Below are 19,706 nucleotides of genomic sequence, written 5' to 3' on the forward strand. Positions count from 1 at the left end.
AAGGCACCCTCCCAAGAGGCATGCCAACACAGCCTCGACGCTACTCTGGAGACTCTCCAGAGTTTCGGGTGGATCATCAATTTTCCAAAGTCAAATCTGACACCGGCCCAATCGCTGACATATCTTGGCATGGAGTTTCATACCCTCTCAGCGATAGTGAAGCTTCCGCTGATCAAGCAGCAGTCGCTACAGAAGGGGGTACAATCTCTCCTTCAAGGTCAGGCACACCCCTTGAGGCGCCTCATGCACTTCCTGGGGAAGATGGTGGCAGCAATGGAGGCAGTCCCTTTCGCGCAGTTTCACCTGCGTCCTCTTCAATGGGACATCCTTCGCAAATGGGACAGGAAGCCGACGTCCCTCGACAGGAACGTCTCTCTCTCTCTCTCAGGCGACAAAAGCTTCCCTTCGGTGGTGGCTTCTTCCCACTTCATTATCGAAGGGGAAATCCTTCCTACCCCCATCCTGGGAGGTGGTCACGACGGACGCGAGTCTGTCAGGGTGGGGAGCGGTTTTTCTCCACCACAGGGCTCAGGGTACGTGGACCCGGCAAGAGTCCTCACTTCAGATCAATGTTCTGGAAATACGGGCAGTGTACCTTGCCCTGAAAGCGTTCCAGCAGTGGCCGGAAGGCAAGCAGATCCGAATTCGGTCGGACAATTCCACAGCGGTGGCATACATCAACCACCAAGGCGGCACACGCAGTCTGCAAGCCTTCCAGGAAGTCCGGCGGATCTTGATGTGGGTGGAAGCCACGGCCTCCACCATCTCTGCAGTTCACATCCCGGGCGTGGAAAACTGGGAAGCAGATTATCTCAGTCGCCAGGGCATGGACGCAGGGGAATGGTCCCTTCACCCGGACGTGTTTCAGGAGATCTGTTGCCGCTGGGGGGTGCCGGACGTCGACCTCATGGCGTCCCGGCACAACAACAAGGTACCGACGTTCATGGCACGGTCTCAAGATCCCAGAGCTATGGCGGCAGACGCCTTAGTTCAGGATTGGTTGCAGTTTCAGCTCCCTTATGTGTTTCCTCCGCTGGCACTGTTGCCCAGAGTGTTACGCAAGATCAGGGCCGACTGCCGCCGCGTCATCCTCGTCGCTCCAGACTGGCCGAGGAGGTCGTGGTACCCGGATCTGTGGCATCTCACGGTCGGCCAACCGTGGGCACTACCAGACCGACCAGACTTGCTGTCTCAAGGGCCGTTTTTCCATCTGAATTCTGCGGCCCTCAACCTGACTGTGTGGCCATTGAGTCCTGGATCCTAGCGTCTTCAGGATTATCTCAAGAGGTCATTGCCACTATGAGACAGGCTAGGAAACCAACGTCCGCCAAGATCTACCACAGGACGTGGAAACTTTTCCTGTCATGGTGCTCTGCTCAGGGTTTTTCTCCCTGGCCTTTTGCCTTGCCCACTTTTCTGTCCTTCCTTCAATCTGGACTTGAAAAGGGTTTGTCGCTCGGCTCCCTTAAGGGACAAGTCTCAGCGCTCTCTGTGTTTTTCCAGAAGCGCCTAGCCAGACTTCCACAGGTACGCACGTTCCTGCAGGGGGTTTGTCACATCGTTCCTCCTTACAAGCGGCCGTTAGAACCCTGGGATCTGAACAGGGTGCTGGTGGCTCTTCAGAAACCACCATTCGAGCCAATGAGGGATATTTCTCTCTCACGCCTTTCGCAGAAAGTGGTCTTCCTAGTAGCAGTCACCTCTCTTCGGAGAGTGTCTGAGCTAGCAGCGTTGTCGTGCAAAGCCCCTTTCCTGGTGTTTCACCAGGACAAGGTGGTTCTGCGTCCGGTTCCGGAATTTCTCCCCAAGGTGGTATCCCCTTTTCATCTCAATCAGGATATCTCCTTACCCTCTTTTTGTCCTCATCCAGTTCACCAATGTGAAAAGGATTTGCACTTGTTAGATCTGGTGAGAGCACTCAGACTCTACATTTCTCGTACGGCGCCCCTGCGCCGCTCGGATGCACTCTTTGTCCTTGTCGCTGGCCAGCGTAAAGGGTCACAGGCTTCCAAATCAACCCTGGCTCGGTGGATCAAGGAGCCAATTCTCGAAGCTTACCGTTCTGCTGGGCTTCCGGTTCCCGCAGGGCTGAAGGCCCATTCTACCAGAGCCGTGGGCGCGTCCTGGGCTTTGAGGCACCAGGCTACGGCTCAGCAGGTGTGTCAGGCGGCTACCTGGTCGAGCCTGCACACTTTCACGAAACACTATCAGGTGCATACCTATGCTTCGGCGGATGCCAGCCTAGGTAGACGAGTCCTTCAGGCGGCGGTTGCCCACCTGTAGGAAGGGGCCGTTTTACGGCTCCATTACGAGGTATTATTTTACCCACCCAGGGACTGCTTTTGGACGTCCCAATTGTCTGGGTCTCCCAATGGAGCGACAAAGAAGAAGGAAATTTTGTTTACTTACCGTAAATTCCTTTTCTTCTAGCTCCAATTGGGAGACCCAGCACCCGCCCCTGTTTTTTTGTGTACACATGTTGTTCATGTTGAATGGTTTCAGTTCTCCGATATTCCTTCGGATTGAATTCACTTTAAACCAGTTTATAATTTTTTCCTCCTTCTTGCTTTTGCACCAAAACTGAGGAGCCCGTGGGAGCACGGGGGGTGTATAGGCAGAAGGGGAGGGGCTTTACACTTTTAGTGTAATACTTTGTGCGGCCTCCGGAGGCATAGCCTATACACCCAATTGTCTGGGTCTCCCAATTGGAGCTAGAAGAAAAGGAATTTACGGTAAGTAAACAAAATTCCCTTCTTTGCTCGTATAGCGAAATAGTCGCACACCAAGTTACTCGTAAACCAAGGTTCCACTGTACTGGCTCTGTGAGAGCATACATCAAAGGCAGGGACATGACCCTTAACCTACTTGTATGTCAAAGGTCGTGAAGGGGTTAAAATCTGTCATTTGCAGCCTGGACCACAGAGCAAATACTAAGCCTGCAGCTTAGGCCTCATTCAGACTTCCGTTCTTCATCTAAGTGTTTGTGATTTTCACGGCTCAAACAATGGCCATTATAATCTATGGCGTTCTTTTCATGTCAATGTTTTTGGGGTTTTTTTGCGGAAGGTGAGAAGTCAGCTCAAAATAACCCACGGAGATCAGTTGGTCCATCAAAATCCAGTAATGGCACTCATTAATATCATTTTGCTATTCGTTTTTACCATTGTATTGGATAAGTGCGCACTTTCACTTTTTCACTTTTTTTTTTTTCTTTGTCGCTCCTAATTGGGAGACCCAGACAATTGGGTGTATAGCTATTGCCTCCGGAGGCCACACAAAGTATTACACTTAAAAGTGTAAGGCCCCTCCCCTTCTGGCTATACACCCCCCGTGGGATCACGGGCTGATCAGTTTTATGCTTTGTGCGAAGGAGGTCAGACATCCACGCATAGCTCCACTGTTTAGTCAGCAGCAGCTGCTGACTATGTCGGATGGAAGAAAAGAGGGCCCATACTAGGGCCCCCAGCATGCTCCCTTCTCACCCCACTTTATGTCGGCGGTGTTTGTTAAGGTTGAGGTACCCATTGCGGGTACGGAGGCTGGAGCCCACATGCTGCTTCCTTCCCCATCCCCCTTGGGGCTCTGGGCGAAGTGGGATTTTACCGGTCTCCAGGCACTGAGGCCGTGCTCCATCCACAGCTCCTGTGAATCGGCTGGACATGGAGCGGAGTATCTTCAGGGACATGGCCCTGCTACGTTGAGGTACTCGGTGTCCCCGTGGGGACCGCGCGCAGACACACGGCAGCACTGCTGGGTCTGTTAGTGCGCCAGCGGCGCTGCCCGCATTAGTGCCATCGCACACCACAGCGTAGCTGGGTGTGTTAGAGTATTGGGGGACTACCGCGCTAACCGCCGCTGTCATTTTTATTCAGGCGCGGCTGGGACTTGTGGTGCGCCGGGGACTTCCGCGCCGACCAGGGCTTATATGCCGGCCGCGCTTATCACTCGAGTCCCCGGCTTGTGCGGCCTAGTCTCACTTCGTTACCGCCCACAGGCCTGCCAGTCAGGGTAGGGGCGTGACGCTGCACAGCACGGCAGCGCTGAGAGCTGGGGTATGTTTTGCATACTCCACCTCTCTCACTGTCTGCACTGTGAAACCGGATTCCCGCACTTTCTCAGGCACGCCCACGGCTTCCTCCTCTACACAGGACGCTGGCAGCCATTCATGTCAGTTTTTTTCTGTAGCAAGAAAACAGACAAGTTTGGGAAGACACTGGCAGGGATTCGGATAGTCACACAACCGCTGTGAGCAGGCGTTATGCAGCACCTGTAGTGCTGGCTCCACTAGTGCCGAAGTGCACATATATATATATGCTTATACGCCATACTTTGCACTGTTTGGTCGCACTTTTGTATATACCCTCCTTGATTTGTTCGGAGGAGATTACAGCATATTGTCGGTGTAAAACAGGGGTGCAGAAGCACATGTTTTCTATGCAGCCTGTACAGCATGTACGGCTATACGGCCGGCAAGTTACATAGACCCCCATTGTATTCAACTCAGCCGGAGTCTCTGATAATGGTCCAGGCGACGGGGACGGAGTCTGCAGTATTTACTGACAGATTTTCTGAGACTATGGCTATGATACTATAAGCCTTGCAGTCCAGACACGTCTCTCAGACCATGGGCACTGTTGAATCATCGCTCCCTGGTCCCCCTCAGTTGGAACAACTGCGAGCTCCGGGGGTGCCACGGGCACCCCAAAGTGACGGCTCTGACACGGACGACAGTCCCAGACAGCCTAAGCGAGCTCACTATGAGCGGCCATCGACTTCATCACACTGGAGGATCCCAGCAGGAGGACTCTCGGTGTGATGAGGCGGAAGTAGCTGCTCAGAATTCTGATCCTGAGACCGCTCTCAATCTCGATATACCTGATAGTGACGCCATAGTGAATGATCTTATAGCGTCCATCAATAAAATGTTGGATATTTCTCCCCCAGCTCCTCCAGTGGAGGAGTCAGCTTCACAGCAGGAGAAATTCCTTTTCAGGTATTCCAAGCGTAAATTTTTCTGGACCACTCTGACTTTAGAGAGGCAGTCCAGAAACACCACGCTTATCCAGATAAGCGCTTCTCCAAACGGCTTAGGATACACGTTATCCCTGTCCCCTGACGTGGTCAAGGGCTGGACCCGGTGTCCCAAGGGGCACCCTCCAATCTCCAGGCTTGCGGCTAGATCCATAGTTGCAGTGAAAGATGGAGCTGCTCTTAAAGATGCCACTGACAGACGGATGGATCTCTGGTCGGAATCCATCTAGGAGGCTACGACACGCCGTTGGCTCCAGCCTTCGCAGCCGTAGGGGCACTCCAAGCTATTTCAGCTTGTCTTACACAGATTGACACGGTCACACGTACATCTGTTCCACAGGTGGCATCCTTAACCTCTCAAATGTCTGCATTTGCGTCTTACGCGATTAATGCTGTACTAGACTCTACGAGCCGTACGGTAGTGGCGTCCGCTAACTCCGCGTTTTTACGTAGAGCTTGGTCGTTAAGTGAATGGAAGGCAGATTCTGCTTCCAAAAAAGTGCTTAACCAATTTGCCTTTTCTGGTAACCGACTGTTTGGTGAGCGTTTGGATGAAATCTTTAAACAGTAAGGATTCATCCTTACCTCAGCCCAGACAACACAAACCCCAACAGTGGAACAGACAGTCGGGGTTTCGGCCCTTTCGAGGTTCGGGCAGGTCCCAATTCTCCTCGTCCAAAAGGACTCAAAGGGATCAGAGGAGCTCAGATTCTTGGCGGGCTCAGTCACGCCCAAAAAAGACAGCCGGAAGACCCGCTACCAAGGCGGCTTCCTCATGACTTTCGGCCTCCTCTCTTCCCATCCTCGGTCGGTGGCAGGCTCTCCCGCTTTGGCGACTTTGGGCTGCCACAGGTCAAAGACCGTTGGGTGAGAGACATTTTGTCTCACGGATACAGGATAGAGTTCAGTCTCGTCCTCCAACTCGATTCTTCAGAACTTCGCCACCTCCCGACCGAGCCGATTCTCTTCCGCAAGCGGTGTGCACGCTAAAGGCAGAAGGAGTGGTGACCCCCGTTCCTCTTCAGGAGCAAGGTCACGGTTTTTACTCCAATCTGTTGGTGGTGCCAAAAAAGGACGGGTCTTTCTGTCCCGTTCTGGACCTAAACCTGCTCAACAAGCACGTGATAACCAGGCGGTTCCGGATAGAATCCCTCCGCTCCGTTGTCGCCTCAATGTCTCAAGGAGATTTCCTAGCTTCATCAGACATCAAGGATGCTTATCTCCACGTGCTGATTGATCCAGAGCATCAGCGTTTCTACGCTTCGTTATAGGAGACGAACACCTTCAGTTCGTAGCTCTACCTTCCGGCTGGCAACAGCCCCAAGGGTCTTCGCCAAGGTCATGGCAGCAGTAGTAGCAGTCCTGCACTCTCAAGGTCACTCCGTGATCCCGTTTTTGGGCGATCTACTTGTCAAGGCACCCTCTCAAGAGGCATGCCACCACGCCCTGAACGTTGTGCTGGAGACGCTCCAGAGTTTCGGGTAGATCATCAACTTTCCAAAGTCAGATCCGACCCCGACCCAATCGCTAACATATCTACGCATGGAGTTTCATACTCTCTCAGCGATAGTGAAGCTTCCGCTAGACAAACAGCGTTCACTACAGTCAGGGTTGCAATCTCTCCTTTAATGCCAGTCGCACACATTGAGACGCCTCATGCACTTCCCATGTAAGATGATAGCAAACATGGAGGCAGTCCCTTTCGCGCAGTTTCATCTGCGTCCACTACAATGGGACATTCTCCACCAATGGGACGGGAAGTCGACGTCCTTCGACAGAGACGTCTCCATTTCTCAGGCGGCCAAGGAATCTCTACAGTGGTGACTTCCCCCACCTCATGGTCAACAGAAAGGTCCTTCCTACCCCCATCCTGGGCGGTAGTTACGACAGACGCGAGTCTATCAGGGTGGGGAGCAGTTTTTCTCCACCACAGGGCTCAAGGTACGTGGACTCAGCAAGAGTCCACCCTTCAGATCAATGTTCTGGAAATCAGAGCAGTGTATCTTGCCCTACAAGACTTCCAGCAGTGGCTGGAAAGCTAGCAGATCCGAATTCAGTCGGACAACTCCACAGCGGTGGCATACATCAACCACCAGGAAGAACACGCAGCCGGCAAGCCTTCCAGCAAGTCCGGCGGATTCTTACGTGGGAGGAAGACACGGCATCCACCATATCCGCAGTTCACATCCCAGGCGTGGGAAGCTGGGAAGCAGACTTCCTCAGTCGCCAGGGTATGGACGCAGAGGAATGGTCTCTTCACCCGGACGGGTCTCTGGAGATCTATCGCAGCTGACGGATGCCGGACGTCGACCTAATGGCGTCAAGGCACAACAACGAGGTCCCGGCCTCAGGGCACGGTCTCACGATCATCGACCTCTGGCGCCGGACGCCTTAGTTCAAATTGGTCGCAGTACCGGCTACCTTGTGTGTTCCCATTGCTGGCATTGTTGTCCAGAGGGCTGCGCAAGATCAAGTCCGACTGCCGTCTCGCCATCCTCGTCGTTCCAGATTGGCCGAGGAGGTCGGGGTACCCGGACTCACGGTAGGCCAACCGTGAGCACTACCAGACCGATCAGACTTACGGTCTCAAGGGCCATTTTTCCATCTGAATTCTCCGGCCCTGAGCCTAACGGGGTGGCCATTGAGTCCTGGATCCTAGCGTCTTCAGGATTATCTCAGAAAGTGGTTGCCACCATGAGACAGGCTAGGAAACCAACGTCCGCCAAGGTCTACCACAGGACGTCGAAGATTTTTCTTCTCTTGATGCTCTGCTCAGGGAGTTTCTCCCTAGCCATTTGCATCGCCTATTTTCTTTCCTTCCTGCAATCTGGGTTGGAAAAAAGGTTTGTCGCTCAGCTCCCTTAAAGGACAAGTCTCAGCGCTATCTGTTTTGGTTCAGAAACGCCTAGCACAGCTTCCTCAGGTGCGCACGTTCCTGCAGAGGGTTTGTCATATTGTTCCCACTTACAAGCGGCCGTTGGAGCCCTGGGATCTGAACAAGGTTCTAGCTGCTCTCCAGAAGCCGCCTTTCGGACCTATGAGGGATGTTTCCCTTCTCGTCTTTCACAGAAAGTGGCCTTTCTAGTATCGGTCACGTCTCTTCGGAGAGTGTCCGAGCTAGCAGCGCTGTCATGCAAATCTCCCTTCCTGGTCTTTCACCAGGACAAGGTAATTCGGCGTCCACTTCTGGAATTTCTCCCTAAGGTGGTATCCCACTTTCATCTCAATCAAGATATCACCTTACCTTCTTGGTGTCCTCATCCAGTCCATCAATTTGAAAAATGCATCTATTGGATCTGGCGAGAGCACTCAGGATCTACATTTCCCGCACGGCGCCCCTGCACCGCTCGGATGCACTCTTGGTCTTTGTCGCTGGTCAGCGTAAAAGGTCGCAAGCTTCCAAATCCACCCTGACTCGGTGGATCAAGGAACCAATTCTTGAAACCTACCGTTCTGCTGGGCTCCCGGTTCCCTTAGGGCTGAAGGCCCATTCTACCAGAGCCGTGGGTGCGTCCTGGGCATTACGGCACCAGGATACGGCTCAGCAGGTGTGCCAGGCACCTACCTGGTCAAGTTTACACACTTTTTACCAGGCATTATCAGGTGCATACCTACGCTTCGGCGGAAGCCAGCCTAGGTAGACAAGTCCTCCAAGCGGCGATTGCCCGCCTGTAGGAAAGGGCTGTTTGACGGCCCTATCACGAGGTAGTCTTTTACCCACCCAGGGACTGCTTTTGGACGTCCCAATTGTCTGGGTCTCCCAATTAGGAGCGACAAAGAAGGGAATTTTGTTACTTACCGTAAATTCCTTTTCTTCTAGCTCCAATTGGGAGACCCAGCACCCGCCCTGTTTTTATTAGGGTTTTTTGGGTTTTCGGGTACACATGTTGTTCATGTGGAATGGTTTCAGTTCTCCGATGTTTCTTCGGATTGATTTGGTTTTTAAACCAGTTATTGGCTTTCCTCCTTCTTGCTTTTGCACTAAAACTGATCAGCCCGTGATCCCACGGGGGGTGTATAGCCAGAAGGGGAGGGGCCTTACACTTTTAAGTGTAATACTTTGTGTGGCCTCCGGAGGCAATAGCTATACACCCAATTGTCTGGGTCTCCCAATTGGAGCTAGAAGAAAAGGAATTTACGGTAAGTAACAAAATTCCCTTCTTTTTTCTCTTCATCCGAGAAAATCTCTGATAATACTGATATTAATATCTGATACTGGGTTCCAAAACAATGATGAACAAGGCCTGTGTTTTTACACTGAAAAATCATGTCCGAAATGAGGCCTAAGGCTATGTGCCTACGGGGAAAGTGTCATGCGGATATATCTGCAGGACATTCCGCAGGAGCTCCCAGAAATCCCCGCAGCACAACTTTTTGTTTCCGTGCTGCGGATGTATTTCAGAATGTCCTGCGGATATGGTGCGGGCATTCTGCATTGAGGATACAGTACCATGGCTTCAGCACTGCATCCTCAATGGAGAACAAGTGCTGCAGTGACCGGGGAGTTCATACTTGCCTCCATCACGCAGCACTTCACTCTCCGGCTGTGTCTGTCTGCACATTGCAGAAGGTGGGCGGGCCTGAACTAGCTCTGGCTGTCACATGACTGGAGCTCGTGCAGGCCCCACCCACCTCTTGCTGCCCGCTCCAGGCTCCCCTGCGCTCCTCTGCATCGGAGGAAGTGACTCCGGAGTCTTCTATCAAGGCAGGTAAGTACGGGACCCTGTGGAAAAATCCGCAGGAATAATTGATATGCTGCAGATTTTTCCACAGGGAAATCCGCATTATTTCCGCTGTGGAAAAAACATAGGTACAGCATTTTCAAAATGCCATAGAAATGGCTGGGGACTCGCTGTACTGCGGATTTTTGAGAAATCCGCAGAATTTCCTCAAAAAAATCGCGCTGAATTTTCCGCAGCGTGGGAACATAGCCTAAGTGTTAGATGGGCTGTGTCAAATGTTAGTTAATTTATAAAGCAGAGTTGAACAATTGAAAAATAAAATATAAATCTGCAAGTCGGGCTATTGATTCTTGATACTTTCTTTGTCGCTCCATTGGGAGACCCAGACAATTGGGTGTATAGCTTCTGCCTCCGGAGGCCACACAAAGTATTACACTTAAAAGTGTAAAGCCCCTCCCCTTCTGCCTATACACCCTCCCGTGCATCACGGGCTCCTCAGTTCTAATGCTTTGTGCGAAGGAGGCACACATGCACGCATAGCTCCACTGTTTAGTCAGCAGCAGCTGCTGACTATGTCGGATGGAAGAAAAGAGGGCCCATACTAAAGGGCCCCCAGCATGCTCCCTTCTCACCCCACTCTTGTCGGCGGTGCTGTTAAGGTTGAGGTACCCATTGCGGGTACGGAGGCTGGAGCCCACATGCTGTTTTCCTTCCCCATCCCCCTTAGGGCTCTGGGTGAAGTGGGATCCTAATCGGTCTCCAGGCACTGAGACTGTGCTCCATCCACAGCCCCTGTGATTCTGCTGGACAAGGAGCCGAGTATCGTCAGGGACAAGGCCCTGCTACTTTGAGGTACTCTGTGTCCCCGTGGGGACCGCGCACAGACACACTGCAGCACTGCTGGGTGTGTTAGTGCACCGGGGACGGCGGAACTGACCGCGCTTGTGCCATTACACACTGCAGCGTAGCTGGGTGTGTTAGTTTATTGGGGACTGCCGCGCTTACCGCCGCTGCCATTTTTACACTGCGGCGCGGCTGGGACTGTTAGTGCGCCGGGAACTTCCGTGCCGACCGCGCTTATACGCCGGCCGCGCTTATCACTTTAGTCCCCGGCTTTTGCTGCCTAGTCTCACTGTTTCCCGCCCACAGGCCTGCCAGTCAGGGGAAGGGCGTGACGCTGCACAGGACGTCAGCGCTGAGAGCTGGAGCATGCTTTGCATACTCCACCCCTCTCACTGAGCACAGTGGGGACGCCGGATTCCAGCACTTTCTGGGGCACGCCCACGGCCCCCTCCTCTCCACAGGACGCCGGCAGCCATTCCTGTCAGCTTTTCTGTTGCTGGAGAGGGGAGACAAGCTCTGGGGGTCCCAGACAGGGATTCTGGTGATCACATAAGCAGCACCTGAGGTGCCGACCCCACTAGTGCCGAAGTGTACATATATATTTATATGCTTGTATGCTATACATTGCACTGTACGGTCGCACTATTGATTTTTGGCTATATACCCTCCTGGATTGCTCAGAGGAGATAACAGCATGTTGTCCCCGAAAAGCAAGGGTGCCAAAGCACAGGTTTACTATGCTGCCTGTACCGCATGTACGGCTATATTACCGGCAGGTTCCACAGACCCTCATTGTGTGCAATGCACGGCCCCTGTAGCACTTACTAAGCCGGAGCCTCTGCTAATGGTGGCACAGGGAGACCCACCTGTTAACACTGTCCAGGTGACGGGGACGGAGTTGGCAGTTTTTGCTGATAGACTTTCTGAGACTATGGCTGGGATGCTCGAAACCTTGCAGTCCAGACCGGTATCTCAGACCATGGGCACTGTTGAATCTTGCACCCTGGTCCCCCCCGTTGGACCGACAATGTGCTCCCGGGGTGTCTCATAGGTCCCAGGGTGAAGGCTCTGACACGGACCGCAGTCCCAGACCTCCTAAGCGAGCTCGCTGGGAGCTTCCCTGGACATCATCACATTGTTCAGGGTCTCAGCAACTCTCTGCATGATGAAGCGGAGGTAGCTGATCAGGATTCTGATCCTGAGGCCGCTCTCAACCTGGATACACCTGATGGTGACGCCATAGTGAATGATCTTATAGCGTCCATTAATCAAATGTTGGATATTTCTCCCTCAGCCCCAACGGCTGAGGAGTCAGCTTTTCAGCAGGAGAGATTCCGTTTCAGGTACCCCAAGCGTACATTGAGTACGTTTCTGGACCACTCTGACTTCAGGAAGGCAGTCCAGAAACACAGAGCTTGTCCATAAGCGTTTTTCCAAGCGCCTTAAGGATACACGTTACCCTTCCCCTCTGACGTTGTCAAGAGCTGGGCTCAGTGTCCCAAGGTGGATCCCCCAATCTCCAGACTGGCGGCTAGATCCATAGTTGCAGTGGAAGATGGGGCTTCACTCAAAGATGCCACTGACAGACAGATGGAGCTCCGGTTGAAATCCATCTATGAAGCTATCGGCGCGTCTTTTGCTTCAGCATTCGCAGCCGTATGGGCACTCCAAGCGATCTCAGCGGGTCAAGCGCAAATTGACGCAGTCATACGTACGTCTGCGCCGCAAGTGGCGTCTTTAACCTCTCAGACGTAGGCATTTGCGTCCTACGCCATTAATGCTGTCCTGGACTCTGCGAGCCGGACGGCGGTTGCGTCCGCCACTTCGGTGGCAATACGCAGGGCCTTGTGGCTGCGGGAATGGAAGGCAGATTCTGCTTCCAAAAAGTGCTTGACCAGTTTGCCATTTTCTGGCGACCGCTTGGTTTGGTGAGCGATTTGGATGAAATCATCAAACAATCCAAGGGAAAGGACACATCCTTACCCCAGGCTAAACCGAACATACCCCAACAGAGGAGGGGACAGTCGAGGTTTCGGTCCTTTCGGGGCGCGGGCAGGTCCCAATTCTCCTCGTCCAAAAGACCTCAGAAGGATCAGAGGAACTCCGATTCATGGCGGTCTAAGTCACGTCCTAAAAAGACCGCCGGAGGTACCGCTACCAAGGCGGCTTCCTCATGACTTTCGGCCTCCTCACGCCGCATCCTCGGTCGGTGGCAGGCTCTCCCGCTTTTGCGACTCCTGGCTGCCACAAGTAAACGACCGTTGGGTGAGAAACATTCTGTCTCACGGTTACAGGATAGAGTTCAGCTCTCGTCCTCCGATTAGATTCTTCAGAACATCCCCGCCTCCCGAGAGAGCCGATGCTCTCATGCAGGCGGCGGGCACTCTAAAGGCAGAAGGAGTGGTGGTTCCGGTTCCTTTTCAGCAACCGGGTCACGGTTTTTACTCCAACTTGTTTGTGGTTCCAAAGAAGGACGAGTCTTTCCGTCCGGTCCTGGACCTAAAACTGCTCAACAAACACGTAAAAAACAGGCGGTTCCGGATGGAATCCCTCCGCTCCGTCATCGCCTCAATGTCCCAAGGGGATTTCCTGGCATCGATCGATATCAAAGATGCTTATCTCCACGTGCAGATTGCACCAGAGCATCAGCGCTTCCTGCGTTTCGCCATAGGGGACGAACACCTTCAGTTCGTGGCACTGCCTTTCGGCCTGGCGACAGCCCCACGGGTTTTCACCAAGGTCATGGCAACGGTAGTAGCGGTCCTCCACTCTCAGGGACACTCGGTGATCCCTTACTTAGACGATCTGTTTGTCAAGGCACCCTCTCAGGAGGCATGCCAACACAGCCTCAACGCTACTCTGGAGACTCTCCAGTGTTTCGGGTGGATCATCAATTTTCCAAAGTCAAATCTGACACCGGCCCAATCGCTGACATATCTTGGCATGGAGTTTCATACCCTCTCAGCGATGGTGATGCTTCCGCTGAACAAACAGCGGTCACTGCAGACAGGGTTGCAATCTCTCCTTCAAGGTCAGTCACACACCCTGAAGCGCCGCATGCACTTCCTGGGGAAGATGGTGGCAGCAATGGAGGCAGTCCCTTTCGCGCAGTTTCACCTGCGTCCTCTTCAATGGGACATCCTACGCAAATGGGACAGGAAGTCGACGTCCCTCGACAGGAACGTCTCCCTCTCTCAGGCAGCCAAAGATTCCCTTCGGTGGTGGCTTCTTCCCACTTCATTGTCGAAGGGGAAATCCTTCCTACCCCCATCCTGGGCGGGGGTCACGACGGACGCGAGTCTGTCAGGGTGGGGAGCAGTTTGTCTCCACCACAGGGCTCAGGGTACGTGGACTCAGCAAGAGTCCTCCCTTCAGATCAATGTTCTGGAGATCAGGGCAGTGTATCTTGCCCTAAAAGCTTTCCAGCAGTGGCTGGAAGGCAAGCAAGATCCGAATTCATTTGGACAACTCCACAGCGGTGGCTTACATCAACCACCAAGGCGGAACACGCAATCGGCAAGCCTTCCAGGAAGTCCGGCGGATTTTGATGTGGGTGGAAGCCACGGCCTCCACCATATCCGCAGTCCACATCCCGGGCGTAGAAAATGGGGAAGTAGTCTTTCTCAGTCGCCAGGGCATGGACGCAGGGGAATGGTCCTTTCACCCGGACGTGTTGCAGGACATCTGTTGCTGCTGGGGGAGGCCGGACGTCAACCTAATGGCGTCCCGGCACAACAACAAGGTCCCGGCATTCTTGGCACGGTCTCACGAGCACAGAGCTCTGGCGGCAGACGCCTTAGTTCAGGATTGGTCGCAGTTTTAACTTCCTTATGTGTTCCCACCTCTGGCACTGTTGCCCAGAGTGTTACGCAAGATCAGGTCAGATGCCGCCGCGCCATTCTCGTCGCTCCAGAATGGCCGAGGAGGTCGTGGTACCCGGATCTGTGGCATCTCACGGTGGGCCAACCGTGGGCACTACCAGACCGACCAGACTTACTGTCCCAAGGGCCGTTTTTTCCATCTGAATTCTGCGGCCCTCAACCTGACTGTGTGGACATTGAGTCCTGGATCCTAGCGTCCTCAGGGTTATCTCAAGAGGCCATTGCCACTATGAGACAGGCCAGGAAACCAACGTCTGCCAAGATCTACCACAGGGCGTGGAAGTTATTCTTGTATTGGTGCTCTGCTCAGGGAGTTTCTCCCTGGCCATTTGCCTTGCCCTCTTTTCTTTCCTTCCTTCAATCCGGATTGGAAAAAGGTTTGTCGCTCGGCTCCCTTAAGGGACAAGTCTCGGCGCTCTCTGTGTTCTTTCAGAAGCGCCTAGCCAGGCTTCCTCAGGTACGCACGTTCCTGCAGGGGGTTTGCCACATAGTCCCTCCTTACAGGCGGCCGTTAGAACCGTGGGATCTAAACAGGGTTCTGATGGCCCTTCAGAAGCCACCTTTCGAACCTTTGAAGGATATCTCTCTTTCTCGCCTTTCGCAGAAAGTGGTCTTCCTAGTTGCGGTCACATCACTTCGGAGAGTGTCTGAGCTAGCAGCGCTATCATGCAAGGCTCCTTTCCTGGTGTTTCACCAGGACAAGGTGGTACTGCGCCCGGTTCCGGAATTTTTTTCCGAAGGTGGTATCCACCTTTCATCTCAATCAGGATATCTCCTTACCTTCTTTTTGTCCTCATCCAGTTCATCAATGTGAAAGGGATTTGCATTTGTTAGATCTGGTGAGAGCTCTCAGAATCTACATTTCCCGTACGGCGCCCCTGCGCCGCTCGGATGCACTCTTTGTCCTTGTCGCTTGGCAGCGTAAGGGATCACAGGCTTCCAAATCCACCCTGGCTCGGTGGATCAAGGAAACAATTCTCGAAGCCTACCGTTCTTCTGGTCTTCCGGTTCCCTCAGGGCTGAAGGCCCATTCTACCAGAGCCGTGGGTGCGTCCTGGGCTTTGCGGCACCAGGATACGGCTCAGCAGGTGTGCCAGGCGGCTACCTGGTCGAGCCTGCACACTTTCACCAAACACTATCAGGTGCATACCTATGCTTCGGCGGATGCCAGCCTAGGTAGACGAGTCCTTCAGGCGGCGGTTGCCCACCTGTAGGAAAGGGCCGTTTTATGGCTCTATTACGAGGTATTATTTTACCCACCCAGGGACTGCTTTTGGATGTCCCAATTGTCTGGGTCTCCCAATGGAGCGACAAAGAAGGGAATTTTGTTTACTTACCGTTAATTCCTTTTCTTCTAGCTCCAATTGGGAGACCCAGCACCCGCCCTGTTCCCTTCGGGCTGTTGTTTTTTCGTGTACACATGTTGTTCTTGTTGAATGGTTTCAGTTCTCCGATAATTCTTCGGATTGAATTTACTTTAACCAGTTTATTAGCTTTCCTCCTTCTTGCTTTTGCACTAAAACTGAGGAGCCCGTGATGCACGGGAGGGTGTATAGGCAGAAGGGGAGGGGCTTTACACTTTTAAGTGTAATACTTTGTGTGGCCTCCGGAGGCAGAAGCTATACACCCAATTGTCTGGGTCTCCCAATTGGAGCTAGAAGAAAAGGAATTTACGGTAAGTAAACAAAATTCCCTTCTTCCTTTTCAAGTAAATCTTAAGGATAAAGGGGGTCCTACCTTGGCCACATGGATTATTCATCTGTATAGCTGAATGCAGATAAACTAGTGTATATGTATATATTAAACCTTCGTTCTTTTATTTTAGGTGCAAACGTGAACCGCACAACATTGAACAATGACCATACTGTCCTGTCTCTTGCGTGTGCCGGAGGACATTTAGCTGTGGTTGAGCTGCTTTTAGCTCATGGGGCTGATCCAACGCACAGGTTAAAGGTAAAATGTTTTTCACACTTTTATTTGTTGTGAAAGCCAAAGCTTGTCCTAAATGAACATAAGGAATCTGTTCTACAAGTATCTGTCAGCATAATAGAAACTTTTGTTTTTCTACACCTTGTATTTTGCCTGTGGAACAGTAGAAACAGGCGAATTTAACAGTCTGCATACATGGAAGATATTGCATATTGCTTACTGTTTGTAAAGTGTATAATTGCTCATATGAGATTACATACACAGGTGGTAATCCTCTACTTTGTACAAATTGGAAACTCATAGTAATGTGTTTAAGGGTATTCCAAAGTATAAAGTAATTTTCATTCTAAATCCCTATCTATTTAGTGCTATAATGCAATCTATTTTGTAATATGCTTGTCAATTCCCTTCCCTAACAACACTATCTAACTGCTATTCTATATATTTTTTTTTCCTCCCACTTCATTTTTGATGACGCTTCGTTTGAGAACCCAAGTGCATGCTGGGATACTAAAAAAAAAAATCAGGGGCAGAGTCTGTGGTAACTGGCACAGCCTCTGCCCTCCTCCGAGTCATCTATGATACTTGTTTCACGGGCTGGGCTAGTCCCTGTGCAATGTGAACACTGACAGCACACTCTCTGTTGGCGGCTCAGATCAGTACAGAGTTGGCAAAAGAGCGGTGGCAGAATACCCCGTGTGCACAGACCAGTGACATCACTTAATGGGCGGCCCTGCTGGTCTCTGTACTCTGGATATTCGGACACTGCTCTGTTGTCCACTTGTAACCTCTGATCTGAGCTGGCAACAGCGCTCTTAGTGCCCATATCGCACAGTACAGTGTTCAGGACTAGCCCAGCCCTTAAGACAAGGGTCACTGATGTGTGGGACCAAGGCTGTGCCATGACTGCAGCCTGTGCCCCCCCGATGACTTTGTTTCCGTATCCAAGAATCCACTGGGATTCTCTAAGCAATCGTCATCAAAAATGAAGTGGGGGAGGGGAAATAAAATGGCAGTTAGTGTAGTAGGGGAAGGATATGGAATTTTAAAGTAAGTATTTTAGAAGATAGTTTAGATTGTGCCACTACATAGATGGGGATTTAGGGGGAAAATTACTTTTGCCCTTAGACCACCGCTTGCAGATAATCCTAAACTATGGAACATAAGGGTCGGCTCACACCGCAGTGTACTAGCCTTTTCATGTAGTATGATTGTGGATGTAGACGTGTGAATACAACCCACATGCAGGCACTTTTTTTGTAGCACAATTAATAAAAAAGTGTTTTTACATGGAGTTATATTGTAACATTTATTTATTTATTTTTTTCCTTAAAGGATGGTTCCACAATGCTAATTGAAGCCGCCAAAGGAGGTCACACCAGTGTGGTTTGCTACCTATTGGATTATCCCAACAACCTCCTCTCTGCCCCCCCACCTGACGTTACACAGTTCACCCCTCCCTCCCATGACTTGAATCGGGTAACACACTGTTTTATGATGGACCTAAATTCGTGGATGTTTTGTTGAAAACTATTTTTTTTTCTTTGCCTTTAGCGAAAAATAACCTCAATTCTGTGATTGCCAATCTTCTAGGCTCCCCGTGTTCCAATGCAGGCACTGCCAATGGTCGTACCACCCCAAGAGCCAGACAAACCCCCTGCAAATGTTGCTACAAACCTTGCCATCAGAAATAAAGGTCAGTGTCCTCCTCCCCAGGCTTCTTCTGCGGAGTTACGTTAGACCTTGTATTAGCTGATAGTTAGAAGTCACAGTATGCTCCATTGCGTCTGTTTTCTAAGTTAAGCAGACTTGAGGAACTCGGTGATGGCTACATACTGCAAAAGAGTGAGGATGATGGGGTTCATTAACCTTTCAAGGGATTTCCCAGCACAAATTTTTGTTGCAGTGCTTTTTAGGCTCTTTTGTCTGAATTTTAAGCAGCCGTTGGCCTTTGAGTCCCGTTAGTCAAAATCTAAACATTTTGTTCGGAAATCTTTTATTACGGCATTCAAATAAACTATTGTATTTTTTTTTATATAACCTGAACTCAAATATTGCGTCCCCCCATGTAAAAGGTAGCGCTGAGTAATTTTGTAATACTCGGAGCAGTAATGAGATTGTCCGTGCCATAGTCTGAGCATATAGCACAGTCTGTGCCTATTCCAGAATGACTTTCTATATGGTACATGGTTAAATCAGCAAGAACCATATAGGAAATGAAAGCTGGAAAAATAGCCCTGCTGAATTGTTAGTATTAGACCGCAGCCAAATCCAGACGAAGGTCCTCTTTATTTCTGTTAAGTCTAGTCATTATTTTCAGAAAACAGGACGGGGTTCTGGCACAGACGAAAACTGAGCTTGGGAGCACACGTGTCCTGGTCCAGCCACAGGGACAGTGGAATTTAGCAGTAAAACACATGTATTGCTCTGTTAAAATGCCCCCTCCCCTAAGGCCCTATGTGGGACACTTATATTGATATCAGAACACGTTTTTATAGCTGTGTAAAAAAAAAAAAAATAAAATTAAAAATGCACATGTATGATAAACCCCAAAAATGTGGCTGCTCATGAACTTGTAACTTTTTTTTACCATTCATGTGCTATTTTTTTTTATTTCCCCAATGAGGGCGTGAATTGACCATAAAAAAATCAGCAAAAAACAAAAATGCTAATTTCTCCAGAGCCGCATAGCCGATTTAAAAAATAAATGTAAATAAAATATACTCCTCCCTTTCCTGCCTCCTCTCTATTGCCGGAGATCTGTCAAGCAGAGTTCGGTTTGGGGGAACCAGATGGGATCTTCTGCTTGCAGATATTCTCTAGTTCTGCAGCGTTTAAGAATAAACCATAGATAGCGGTAATGAGATCCTGTCTTTATTTCATGCTGCCCGGGGTCCAGACAGCATGAAGCTGCTAAGTGTTCTCTTTAGGCTTCTGGTGCAGTAAGGGTACATGCAGATTTCTAGCCATCCTATTTATTGGTAGCTTCCAGACCCATTTTGTTCTCTCCCTTTTGCAATATGGGAATGTTCCTCATCAATTATTACTAAGAGCTTGGATTCTGGGCATCTTCTTGCAAGTTTGTAACTTCTCACAGTAGTGGTTATGTGAAGTAGCCTTTCGTCTTCCTCCTGGTATTTTTTTTTTTTTTTTACACACAATGTAATTTTGTTTACCGAACCAATACCTGCTACTTGCATCTTATTTTTCTAGTTTTTCTACTTTGCTCAGAGAACATTAAACCTAACTTAAGTTAAAAAACAATAACTAATGTATTCTTTTGATTGTGTTTTCTTGATATGCTGTTTCGTAACCTTTTGTCCCAGTCTCGATTTCTCTT

The 19,706-nt window shown here is 50.8% G+C and overlaps 1 protein-coding gene across 5 annotated transcripts in view; it reads left to right on the forward strand.

Annotated features, from left to right (window-relative positions):
- The window catches only part of ANKRD17 (ankyrin repeat domain 17), a 220,266-nt gene that overhangs the window by 123,464 nt on the left and 77,096 nt on the right, over positions 1-19,706 (forward strand). For all 5 annotated transcript variants that reach the window (XM_075351211.1, XM_075351215.1, XM_075351226.1 and 2 more), the window contains 3 exons: positions 16,263-16,390; positions 17,702-17,845; positions 17,960-18,062. In XM_075351211.1, coding sequence (XP_075207326.1) covers positions 16,263-16,390; positions 17,702-17,845; positions 17,960-18,062 — 375 coding nt within the window. The remainder of the gene's footprint in view (positions 1-16,262; positions 16,391-17,701; positions 17,846-17,959; positions 18,063-19,706) is intronic.

This window comes from Anomaloglossus baeobatrachus, chromosome 1, assembly GCF_048569485.1.
Source record: "Anomaloglossus baeobatrachus isolate aAnoBae1 chromosome 1, aAnoBae1.hap1, whole genome shotgun sequence".
In the NCBI taxonomy this organism is placed as follows: Eukaryota; Metazoa; Chordata; class Amphibia; order Anura; family Aromobatidae; genus Anomaloglossus; species Anomaloglossus baeobatrachus.